The sequence below is a fragment of the Zeus faber genome (assembly GCF_960531495.2).
Source record: "Zeus faber genome assembly, chromosome: 20".
NCBI classification, from domain to species: Eukaryota; Metazoa; Chordata; class Actinopteri; order Zeiformes; family Zeidae; genus Zeus; species Zeus faber.
In genome coordinates this window covers 26810248-26823322 of record NC_137207.1, presented here as the reverse complement: position 1 = coordinate 26823322, position 13075 = coordinate 26810248, and the positions used below count along the sequence as shown (strand labels likewise).

Genomic DNA, 13075 nt, shown 5'->3' with positions numbered 1-13075 from the left:
GGGTTGGGGCGTGTGACCCCCCCCCGCTCCAACTCACCAAGACTCCGCCCCTCTCCCCAAAGCTCTGCCTCCATCTAACCATCATCAAGTACAACTCCAGGCTTCAAAACCTTCCCCGGAAAGCAACGGGTGATGTCGCGGACGCTCAGATGAGCAACGTGTACCGTTGGACCTTTAACGTTTTTATTTGTTTTTATATTGCAGTTATGAAGTCATACATCAACCGACAGGCGGAAATTACACATCAGCTCCAGTAGCTGTCGCTCGGTGAGGCGGAGCGAGGCTCTCCTCCGGCTGATGCCCGGCGCCGGTGTTTGCCGCAGACTGCGTTTCTGGTTTCGCTTCGGGGCACGCGGTCCGGGGCTAAACTCCCAGCGGGAGGGCGGCGTCTGGCGTCGCTGAAGGAGCAGCAGGCTCTCACAACGTTGCCAAGTAGAAAGTGACAATGACAAACAGTTGAGCTCTGTAGCGTATGAAAGCTCGGGGCCGCGAGAGGGCCCCATCGTAAATCACATCCCTGGCTGGAAAAGAAGAATAAAATAAGAGAGACCATTTTCTTTTGTAAACAAGTTTTCACGGCCCACCTTCCTTCGTGCTGTTGCAGTGGCCTTTCCCGCGGGCGTCGGTGATGTCCTTGAAAGAGAAAAGGAAGAGGACCATCTCTCCTTTCTCGTTCTTGATGGGGACGATGTCTAGCAGGCACCAGAAGGCCGTCCCTGGAAGCAGACCAGCAGGGCTTGTTAACGACACATCATCGCACGCCCGGCGGCTCCGAAGGGCCGACAGAAGTAATCTCATTAAAAGGCTTTTTCCCAAGACACGGCCGCTGTAACCCCCCCCCCCCAAAGAGGACGCCTTCGCTATTATTCATCCCGGGACGAGAACAGAGTGAGGAAGGAGAGAAGCGATGAAACGTTGGTTCCCATGGTTTATAACCGCTCACGCAGCAGCACAGAACGTACGAGAGCAGACGCTTACCACTCTGCTGCAGGCTCTCGCTGCGTAGTGTCGTTGTACTGCGATGCCTGCGTGGCTGAGAGCAGCTCCAACACCCTCACAAAGTTTGATGACGACACAGCTGCGGTGGGCCTGGTCTCCAACCACGACGAGAAGGCCGACCTGGGAGGGGTGGAGGACCTGACCAACAGCCTCCACCTCAACGTCGGACGCAGCGGAGGGTCCGCGGCCCCCGCACCGCAAACCCAGCCCCGGGTGAGAGGGAGAGCGGCTTCAGGCACCGGGGACCCGACGTGGACATTATACACAGACACCCCGGTGAAAGAGGCGGGGCAGCGCCTCCATGGCCTCAGACAACCAGGGAGGTTGAGGTTCTCCCCGCAGATCCGGAAAAACCTCGTACCCAGGAGAGCGTCCCGACGGGGAGCGTGGCCGCCCCTCCCGGCGGAGAGCGCCCCGTCACCCGCCCGGCGGGACTCAGGCCCGGGGCCCGGGGGGGGGTCGGGGAGGATCCCCACCACCCCAGCCGGGGACCGGCGCAGCGGCCCGTGGTCGGGCAGACGCCTCCGCAGCCACGAGACCGGAACGGAGAGAGTGCTTCCTCCTCAGACGCCAGGAGGACGCTGCCCTCTGTCCCGAACCACCACTCACCTCATTAAGACTGTGTCACCTCATTTCTGCACTTGTCGGCATTTTCATTTGCTACGCTAAGACTAGAAACAGGAAGTTGCATCGCTTCCTACTGGAGAAACTAGAACTAACTTGTTTGAAATAAAATGTGAAATCACTGGTTTTTCAAAGTGCGTTCACGTGTGACTATAACGTGAGTTCACTGTTTTCATAAGGGGGATTTTAAGTTTTTAGTCCTTTAATCCTCTGCTCCCCTGAAGTCGCAGCAGAGTGGCAAGTTTGTCAACGGCAAAGCGCCCAGCGGGGACGTGGTTACGAGCAATTAAAAACGATGGAAACCAACATTTTAACAAGGCCTGGGCGGGTTGGGAAAAAAACACAGCGAGAAGACTCTTTAAAAAGAGAGACACAAGCTCACCCCTCAAAGACGTAAAAAAAAAAAAATCTAATTTGTAACACGTCCCGTTTACACAGCGACGCAACAGGAAGCGCCGTTAATTCCTTCCGAGCTCGTCGTTAGAAGCCCTGACGTGCACGCACACACACACGTGCGCACGCACGCGCTGTGGAGCGGTTATGAGGATCATTAGAGGGGAGCAGGCTGGAAGACAAAGGGGAGAGGCAGAGGGCAAGTCCTGGCTTCAGATGACGGGCGGGGGAGGTAACTAGCCCGGCAAGCCCGGGAGCAGCCGCCTCGCAGACCCCGCCGCCGCCCGGCTGGCTCATTAGCTCCTCCAGCGCGAGATGCAGCCTGCCTCCCAACGCGTTCCCCAGCTCCTGCCGCGCTCCATTACAGCACGTGCACGTGCGCGTGCGCGAGGAAGACAAAGATAGAAACAAAAGAGAGAGAGAGAGAGAGAGACGGAGGGAGAGCGAGCGAGCGAGCGGGGGACAGTGCACGGCAGACAATGTTTCAGCAAGTTTGCGGTGGTTAAAATGAAAGGCAGCATGGCTGTGCCTGTGTTTTCTGTGCCGGGCGTGTGGTTGTTCTCGGAAAGGCAGAGGCGTCCGCGGGTCCGCGCTGTGGGGGGAGGGGGCCGGAGCGGGGGGAGGCCGCCCTCTCGCCGGTCGCCCGCCGGAGTAATTAGCGCGACGGTGGGATGGAGGTCCGGGGGGGGCCGCGCGTGGAGGCTCAACGAGGGTCAGCGCCGCGTTCCGCCGCCTGGCCCTCGCTCGCAGAGGACGCCGCTCCCGCCGTCGGCGGTAAATCCCCAAACTGGAAAAATGTGCGAGAATCTGACGCGATTGTAGGCGCGGCAGGTAGGGCGTGAGGCCGGTTCGATACCGGCTCCGAGGCCAACACCGACGAGAGGGTTCTGCCGTATATCCAGACCGTGACGATGGATTCAACACAAAAATGGGACTTTCTACCGACAGTTTGACCGTGGGCTGGGCATCCCAGGAACATGGGAGGGAAGGGGTTCAGTCCCATAGGGGAACGTCATATTCCCCATTCATTTGTGATGGCGGTGACATTTAAACGAAAGGGTTGAATCTGGAGGTGAGAAGCGCGTTGCAAAGTTCCAAAAGGACAGAGCTCTCATTTAAATGTCATCCTCCGTGTCGACTGGTAAACTGCAGCACTCGCACGAGACAGAATATTAAACTCCTTCTATAAATACATCTGCTGTTCATCATTTATAAGCCCAAACTGGGATGTCGAGGGGGACTCTGGAGAGCTCAGTAAATGCCCAGGACCTGATGAGGAGATCAGCTCTTCCAGCGGCTGAGAAGCATTTGGAGTGAGGGGAAGAATAAATACTTAACTGCAAAAAAAGAGATTAAAAGATGATGACAATTCTTTTTAAATAAATACATTTTCCTTGGTTAGAGGTGACTGTAGCTTTGTTTTGGATTTAAATAACGTCTTAAAACTCTCTGAATATTTACACAATTCAAGAATTCTTATTTCTTCAATCCAGGGCTGGGATTGGCAGTAACCCTCAAACTATAAAGGGGATGAAATAAACATGCAATGCATGATGGGAAAATAATTGAACATTAACTTTAGTATACAGTATACAGTACAGTATGCGGACTGTAAAACCTTGTCAAAGTAGGTCTGGTCATTCTTTATCTAACAAAATGGGAATTTCGACTGCCTTTTAGTTTCACCATATTTCACAGAACAAATTTAGTTTAATTTCACTTTGTTTGTGACTATGTTGGTATTTAATTTAAGCTGAAAATAGTTGCATAAATTCAAATAAATATTCTTATCTCGTCTATCACTAGGTTATTGTAAAACCCAGTGTTATTTTTCATTGTTTATGGTTAGGGTTATTTTTTTATTGTTTATTGTACATTCCCTATCTTTTAATTTAGCTTTTCTGTATATCATCAAGTCTTCAGGTAATCCTCAGGTTTACTGTGTATTACTGTGTGTATTTTTTTCCCTCTTCGTACTCTAATTTTTGTTATGTTATAATTGCACATTTTTGATGCGAGCTCACTCAATTGGGGATCAGTGAAGTATCCATCGATCTCATCGCTCCATTTATCCATCGAAAAAAATAACAAATGGTAAAGGTTGTGTTTTTTTTATTTGTTTGTCTGTTTTTTTTAATGGTATTTCTGATGTTTCTGTGTTTTTCCCCAACACCCTCCAACCCATGCTCCCCCTCCGCATCCACCCAGCCACCCACTCCCTCCACTCCACCCGGCGCCCCCACCCACCGTCCTTGCGGTAGAAGTGGACCTCGGCCTGGTATTCCTCCCAGCCCTCCAGCGCCTTCTCCATCTGCTGGGCCACGTGCTCGCTGGTGTCGCCGCCGTACAGGAAGCGGCAGCTGCAGTTCTTCTGCATCACCTCGGTGCGGGCGAAGCCGGTCAGCTCGCAGAAGCCGTCCGAGCAGTACACGATGGGGTAACCACGGTGACCCTGCGCGTTACCCAGCAGGAAGTTGCTGTCTGCAGGGGGCGACACCGGGAGACGTCAGCAGCGCACATATGGTTTCATGTAAGAGCTCAATGAAAGTAAACTTAATCACAGCTGCAGCGTCAGAGAGCTAAATAAATAATAATCATAATAATAAAAATTATGATAATAATTATAATTAATATTATTTGTTTTTAATCATTATTATTATTATTAATAATAATAATAATAATAATAATAATAATAGAATATTATGCATAATATGAAATAATAAAACCTTATATAAATAGAACATTTATAAATAATATCAAATATCTATAAACAATAAAACCAACACAAATAACTTCACATTAATAGAAGGCAAACAAAGAGTTATAATGAGAAAGCAAACAAGGTATATGCATTTAATAAAAATTACATAAATATTAAACTTAATTTCATTTTTTATGTCTTCAGACAAGGATCACGGTCTTCTTCTTCTTTCGTATATCATCAGATGGCCAACTCAGTGTCATATAGCCACGCCCTCGTCTCCAGTCCTAGGTCAAAAAGGCCAGCTTCTGAGGGTGGGCTGTATAGGGGGCAGCTGGTGATTATGTGCTCGGCAGTCTGTTCAGGTTCGCCACACTCGCATGACGCACTGTCGGATAGGCCCCACTTCTTTAGAGAGGACTTGAAGCGCCCGACGCCAGTACGCAGGCGGTTCAGCGAGGTCCATAGGTGGCGTGGCATGTCTTCTCCTTTTACACCTCCTCCTGGGTCCCGGATGTATCGTTGGATGCGGGAGGGCGCAGCTGACTCCCACGATTGTCTCCAGGATGCTGCCAGCCAGGCGTCCTTGGACAAGTCGTCAGGGATCGACTGTAGCATCTCTTGTGCTGCCTTGTTGTAGGGATGGCGAGACTTGAGCCTGCATGGTGGTGCCGGTGTTGTTGTGGCTTTGTGTAGGATGTGCCAGTCGTTCTTCTGGGCTTTCCTTGCCAGGGCGAGGGTAGCTGCTTCCCGTCGGAGACTGGGTGGGGCGATACCAGCTAGGACTGGCAGGTAGGACACAGGGGTGGGTTTCAGACAACCAGTTACTATCCGGAGGGCGCTGTTGATGACAGTATCCACCTTGTTCGCATGTGGACTTCTGCTCCAGGCAGGGGCACAGTATTCCGCTACGGGTAGGACCAGGGCTTGCGTGGATATGCGTAGGGTCTGGGGGGAAGCTCCCCAAGTCGAGCCTGCAAGGCGGCGGATGAGCGAGACCCTTGCGGTTGTCTTGGCCTTCACTTCATCCAGGTGCTGCTTGTAGGACAGCGTCCGGTCCAAGCATACGCCGAGGTACTTGGGGGCTTGCTGGAACTCCAGGCGGATGTTGCCAACATGCACGTCCAGTTCCCTTCTTGCCTCCCGGTTGTAGAGGTGGTAAGCTGCAGACAGTGTTTTGCCCATGCTGAGCTGAAGGTGCCACTTCTGGAGGTAGTCTGCCAGGATGCCCATGTCTCGGTTGAGGCCTTCTTCCATAGTGTTCCATGTTGGGCATCGAAGCATGATGGCCAGGTCGTCCGCATAGCCGTACTTCTTGGATGTTGTGTCTGGCAGGTCGTGAATATAGATGTTAAATAACATTGGTGAGAGGACAGAGCCTTGCGGGACACCGTTCTTCAGCCTTCTGAGCCTGCTGGTCTGGCCATCGCTGGTTTGTAGGATGAAGCTATGGTTAGATAGCATCTCCATAATAAATCTCACCATGTGCCGGTCCGGGATTGTTCTCAACAGTTTCAGGTGTAGTCCACGGTGCCACACGGTGTCATAAGCGGCTGTCAGGTCCAGGAATACTACTCCAGCTTTCTCATTATCTTGGAAGCTGTCCTCGATGTCCTGGGTGAGTAGCGTTACCTGGTCCACCGTTGACCTGCCTCTGCGGAAGCCGGCTTGTTCCGGTGGGAGTTGAGGGTCCACCACTGGCTCAATGCGGCTGTGGATCAGCCTCTCCAGAATCTTGTACGGGACACAGAGCAGGGATATGGGCCTGTAGGACTTCGGGTCTTCGGCGGGTTTGTTCGGCTTTGGCAAGGCTATGATGGAAGCACGGCGCCAGGTCTTCGGGAGCTTGGACCTCCGGAAGCATGATGAGAAGAATGTGCGTAGCCATTGAGATGTTCTTTCACTTTGGTGCATAACAAACTCTGGGTGGATATTGTCTCGACCTGGTGATTTGCCCAGCTTCAGTTTTTTAATTGCTGCCTTTAGCTCGGCTGCTGTGAAGTCTCCTGAGAGATTAGCATCAGCGCTGGCTGCTCTGGAGAGGGATGATACCTCACACGATGTCAGTCGTGCGAAGTTTTTGTCCGCATCAGGGAAGCGACCATTTTTCAGGAGCTGGGAAGCAATAGCATCTGCAGTCACTGGACACCTACGAGGTGTTGTTTTTCTCCCTGAGAGCAAGTTGATGGTCTGCCACGCCTTCCGGCTGGAGTGGGTGAAGTCGATGGATTCCGCTACTTCCGTCCACCTAGCCCTTCGGGTGTCATCCAGCTTCTGCAGTAGGGTTGTTGCTGTTGCGTCCATTTCTTCCCTGGTGATCGCCTGCTGGTGTTGGCGCAACAGGCAGCTGCACTCCTCATCCCAGCCCGGGATATAGTTTTTATTGTAGCCACGTGGGATGTTGTGCTTTGCTGCCCTTAGGAGGACTTCACAGTAGGCAATGTATGCAGCATCCACGTCTTCTGCTTCTGGGTCCATGAGACCAGCAGTTCTTCTTTCTGTTTCCACCGTAAACGACTGCCAGTTCGCCTTCCTGAAGTTCCATCTCCTGACCGGTTTGCCAGCTACCGGCTGTACTAGGGATGGTACTTTGATGATGGATGGCCGGTGGTGTGAGCGAGGGAACCTGTCCAAGACACGTCTCTCCGGTTTCAGGTCGTTACTGCGGCATATGACGAAGGCCAGATCTGGGTTGGTATAAGAGTTCCAACGTGCAGAGCAGAAGCTTGGGGGCTCCTTTGGGTCGTACAGCAGTAGTGCCTCAATGTTAGAGGCCCACTCACTCAGTGCTTCTCCATCCTGTGATGTGTGTTGGTAACCCCAATCCGTATGTTGGCAGTTGAAGTCACCTGCATAGATGGCAGGAGCAGTCACGGATGGAAGTGATGATGCAGTCAGCGCTGTTGGTGGGGGCTTATATACGTTCACGACAGATGTTTCTTGGATTTTAGTGGCCAGCCACTCGATGTTGCAGCCAGGTGGAGATTGGCTGGTGGCTGCCCAGCTCAAACCATCTCGGACGAAGGTTGCCATTCCATGCTTCTTGCTGTGGATGGATCCAGCGAGGGAGAACCCAGGAAGCTTGAGGTTTTCATCTGACACCCAGTGTGTCTCTTGCAGGAGGACCGCTGCCACTTTGTTGGAATCGGCGAGATGCCTGATGACTTCGAGTTTTGCGATGGTAAGGCCCTCGACATTGAGTTGGAGCACCGGCAGACCTTGGTTTTCGACGGTGGGGGTGTCCGCCCGTCCTAAAGAGGATGTTCTCTGCCTTGGTTTTGGCATTGGCTTGTACCTTGGTCTGCCAGCTCGATGATTCTTTGGCGACATTAGTTTCGTGAGTTGGTCTTGCACCATTTCTCACTACTCACAGGAGAGGCCTCGTGAAGGCTGTCGTCTTCTCCCCCAGGATCACGGTCATTCCTCAGCGAATCATTTCCCATCATAAATGATATTACCATTACCTTATGATTTATTACTGTAATTTATGTGGCAATAAAAACCAGCAAAGCAGAAGAAAATACCAACATAGTTATATCTTGGCTTAAATATATGTATATACAGCGTATATATATCTACATATGTATATATATATATATATATATATATATATATATATATATAAAGAGAGAGAGAGAGAGAGAGAGAGAGAGAAAGAGAGATCCCATATATATTCTGTTTGGTATTTTCTTACTAGATAGCATAGTGTAGGAGAGAATATATTATTACAGGAATATAGTCGTAATAAAGTGAGGGCAGCATTAGACAGGAAGGAGGTGATTCATCAAAAACTTCCAGTAAAAACTTTCCCTCGTAATGTAGAAGTAATAAAATAAAGGCAAGAATAAAATATCAAAGGCCATGGAGGTCACAAGTCCTAAAAATATGTGTAAAAACATAACGCCGTCTCTGGCAGCTCAGTTGTAGTGGTACACTGAGGCAGCAATCAGGAAGTAGAGTAATTAATTCTGCGGGAAGCGGCGCAGGTTGGACCAAGCGGGGTGTCTTCTGTACCATTGATTTCCAAAGTGGGGGGGCGTGGCCCCGCTGGGGGCCGCAAAGGGCACTCCTGGGCCTGTGGCAGTGTGATGGGGGTGTTCTTAAAAATGACATTTAAAGATCATGTTATTCTGCTCGCAAAAATCTCGTATTTATTCGTGACACAAAATGTGCAATTACAGGCCTGTTTAATTGAAGAGCCTTTGATTTCTTTCTCTTGAAAATCTTATTTTCTTTATCATTTAAAGGTTTTTTTTTCCCACCGTATTCTACATGCGTCTGCTCTACACCTGATTTCTGCGTTCATAGCGAATGAATCTTTTTAAACGACTCGAGAGTAACCACAGGGTTCCCGGTTCGATCCCCGGCTCCTCCCGGCAGCGAGGTGTCGCTGAGCAAGACGCTGGACCCCCGACTGCTCCGCTTGAGCGTCGGTGTATGAACGTGAGGCATGCACCGTGAAGCGCGAGAAGCTAAGCAGTGATACTGGGAGAGCGGCGCATTTAGCGCTCAGCTCTGTCATCCGAGCCGCTTCGCACAAAAGCGTCTGTCGGTGAATAAATGTCAGACCTTCATGGGTCGGGGTTGAGAGAGAGCGGGAGCCACTCCTCCGCCTGGCTCGCCACGCCTTGCCACACCGGCTCAACCCATCCAGCAGAGAGTCGGACAAACGAACAAATCTTTTTTAACGAGCCCGAGGAGCCGAACATTTCATCGCTAGTTGGCACGCCGACGGGGGAACGGAAAAACAAATCCCCAAAGGCCCCCCCCCCCCCCCCCCCCCACACACACACACACACACACACTGCAAACAGGGGGCCGGCGAGAACGCCCGATCTGAAATCTGCCGCGACTCCACAGGGAGGAGCTGCAGCTAATTGGCTTCCTTTGACAGAGAGCGTCCGTGGGGGGCGAGGGGGAGGGGTTGGAGGGTGGAGGCGGGGGGTAGGGGGTGGGGAGGGGGTGGCGTCTCCTTTCCGCCAGCGAAGCGGCGGGAGAGACGGCCGGCGCTCCGTCCGCCCCTGGGCCGAGCGGCCGTCAGGGTGACCCCGCCCGCTCAGAGGGGGGCCCCCCACATGAAAGCAGGAGCCGGGTGTCGGTGTCTGCTCTTTGAAGGCGGCCGTGACGCCCGTCGCCGGGGCCGTTCGCACACTTTGAAGGTCGACTCTCTGGTCCGCAAAGCGAGCCGCTCGCACCAGAGATGGGATAAGGCAGGAGGTTATTAATCCACGCGGGGGGGAGATTCCCGCGTTATGGCGGCGGGATTTGACAGGCACACGTTCTTTATTTATTTTGGAGGATTAGGCTTGTGACGGTGTGTTTTCTACTATTTATTCCTCAAACATTTATCTGAAGACTTTGACGGCCACTCCCTGTAAAGGGGCTTCATAATTAACGTTTTTTGGAGCTGACAAAATGGCTAATCCCCATTCCCTTCCAAAGAGTAGCACCGGAAAAGCCTTAATGTGTATTTACTCAGTCGGTAAATTTGGAATTTATTTTCCCTTCGGCTCAAAAAAAAGCTTTTCTCAAATGTTGCCAATCCATTGGTTGTTCTGACCACCTACTGGGTAAACTGTTCCAGGTCCCTGAGGAACGGCAGTGCAGCCAGAATCCTTTGAGAGGGAGCTTCAGTGGAGCAACGCAGCGTGTTTGCGCCTCAGATTGCCTAAAATAATGGCAGAAAATCCATATTTCCATCTTCTATCTTTACAGATTCGGCGCCCTATAGATTTCCAACTCCGCGGGTTAACTCCGTGAGCGAGCGGCTGTCGGGGTGCGACTATTTCCTGCAGCGCATTCATCTCGGCATTTACGTAACGCTCCCTGAGAATAGATGCATCTCGACTCAGCATCGAAAACCAAAAAGCCGGGACGGAAGGGGTCAGGGGCCGGCGCCGTCATAAATCACCTTGGAACATTACCATGAAAACTAAGCCTGTAGCCCTCGGAGGGAGCTTGTTTGTGTTATGTTCCCATGTCACGGGTGTCAGAAGAAATGTAGGTGTTTCCAGCATGAATCCAAGTGTGTGCGTTTGGGTGCCTCGGTTAAAACTTTTATTCCCGTTTTTACCTCCATCCGTAACATGAAGCGTTGGAGTCACGTTGCTTGGACTTCATTGTCCGGGTCGGCTGCAGCACACTTTGCTTATTTGGTTTATTGACCTGAGAGGGGGATTATTTTTGCACATTTCGGGGAAGAAATATGTGCTATCAGCACATGGTGCACTTTGAATTTTACCTCATTTTAGGCAAAAACTCATTAATTTCGTTGAAGGGTCACTCAGGGTGTAACTCAATATCCAGGGTGAAGCTGCAAAACAGCTTTACATATTTAGTCGCTATTTTTCAAATAGTTCCAGTCTTATTTCTCTCCTTTCATCTTGGTCCTCCCAAACACACACACACACGCACAAGCACGCACGCATGCACACACACACACACACACACACACACACATACACACACGATAAACTTAAAACGAAAAAAAAATTTACTTTTAACCGACGGCACAAATTGGTTTGTTTCCATGTGTTTGTTTATTTGTTTCCATTGCTAGATTTCATAGTGTGACAGGTGAGGGGGCGTGGCCGTGGGGGCGGTGAGGGGGCGTGGCCGTGGGCCGGTGAGGGGGCGTGGCCGTGGGGGCGGTGAGGGGGCGTGGTCGTGGGCCGGTGAGGGGGCGCGGGAGGCGAGACCCTGCCGAACCAGACCACGACCCAAACGCAGCCGGACGCTCATTGATGCCGTTTTGCCGGGCGAGCCTCTGTGTTGATGTCGGCACCTCACTGCCCGAAGGCCTCCGCCTCCGTCCCCCTTCCTGAACACGTACCTGTGGGCGGAGCCCCCCACAAGTACAGGTTTGGAGAGGCGGAGGGAGGGGGAGGGAGGGGGTTGCCTCCGTCATCCGGCTCCGTTTGGGCTGCGATCTGCCTGCACGGGGACACGTGTCCTGCGCCGCGCGTCCCCCTCACTGTCTGTCACACCTAGTTATTATACTACATGCTGCCATGATAATTGAAATAATACTGAATGGTATTATACTGCGGCAGCACAGCCATCTGGAAATCTTTTTAGTGTGTGTGTGTGTGTGTGTGTGTGTGTGTGTGTGTGTGCAAAAACGCGCACATGCAACCCATGTGATTGTGGCCAAACCCACATTTCCCAGGGCCCTAATCCTCTCGGGGATATGGCTTCACTCCGTCCACGTCTTTAATTAAACATCTGCACTGACTAGCTACATGCTAACGCTAACAACAAAGCGCCTTGGACGTGTTTTTCAAAGTAAAAGCATGTCGCCCCGGTTTGTGGGACGTCCCATATGGATCCCAATGTCCTCTCCATGAATAAAAAGTCTCTAAAAGAAAAAAGCGCCATGTCTGGATATAGTACATCACAATATACAATAAACATTCAGCAGTACATATAAAAAAGTTTTAGCAGTTTCTAGAGGCAATGAGGGACTTAAGGCTGAATTCTGCTTCTCCTTCTGCAGGTGAACAACCTGCATCGTGTTCATGACGTTACATCACGATGACCAGACCCCGCTGTGTGTCCCGAGTCCCCACACACGTCTGTTTCAACGCTAAATGTCCAGCTGTTCAGCACAAGTCAAATTATAATAATATCAACAACATTATACGTGTATACATATATACTTATATACTACACTGTATACAGGCAAGCAGGAAGGAGTGTGCATGAAGATCCCACCGGAGAAGTGGCTGTCGTCATCAACACACTCCCACCCACTCACTGTCAGTTGTGTGCGTTCAAGGGTGTACGTGTGTGTGTGTGTGTGTGTGTGTGTGTGTGTGTGTGTGTGTGTGTGTGTGTGTGTGTGTGTGTGTGTGTGTGTGTGTGTGTGTGTGTGTGTGTGTGTGTGTGTGTGTGGGGCTGGTGTTTCCTATAGGCGACTCCACTGCGCGTCCCCGTGCCTCTCCGTTACTGTAGCTTATCCAACCCCCCTCTTATATATTTCACCGTGTTATGTTTTTCTTTTTTCTGCTTTTTGTGTATATTTGGCAGTTGTATTCTATTTTCTTTTTTTCTCAGACTTAAAGGGGACCTATTACGCAAAACTCACTTTTTGTGTTTTTGTCCCTGATGGGCCTACTAACACCCAAACTGTGAAATAAGACAGCGCAGTCAGTGCTGTAATCCAGGAGACATGTCCCGACACGAGCCGTCCAGCTTTGTGTCTCAGTACTGCGTAGCATCGAGACGCAGTAGAATTAGAAGCGCCCTCCATCTGAGTAACTCCACCACCGACCGGAGCGCAACCGGACCCGCTAGCATCGAAGCTAAGAGCTAAGCCTGGCAACTGCTCTGTTGCTGGCTTACGGACCAGCACAAATC

The 13075-nt window shown here is 51.1% G+C and overlaps 1 protein-coding gene across 1 annotated transcript in view; it reads right to left on the bottom strand.

The window, feature by feature from the left end:
• The window catches only part of LOC307245684 (voltage-gated delayed rectifier potassium channel KCNH4-like), a gene marked incomplete at both ends in the record, with an annotated part of 58880 nt that overhangs the window by 36195 nt on the left and 9610 nt on the right, over positions 1–13075 (bottom strand). The window contains 2 exons of the mRNA XM_080021331.1: positions 585–716; positions 4264–4497. Of these exons, the coding sequence (XP_079877457.1) occupies positions 585–716; positions 4264–4497 (366 nt within the window). The remainder of the gene's footprint in view (positions 1–584; positions 717–4263; positions 4498–13075) is intronic.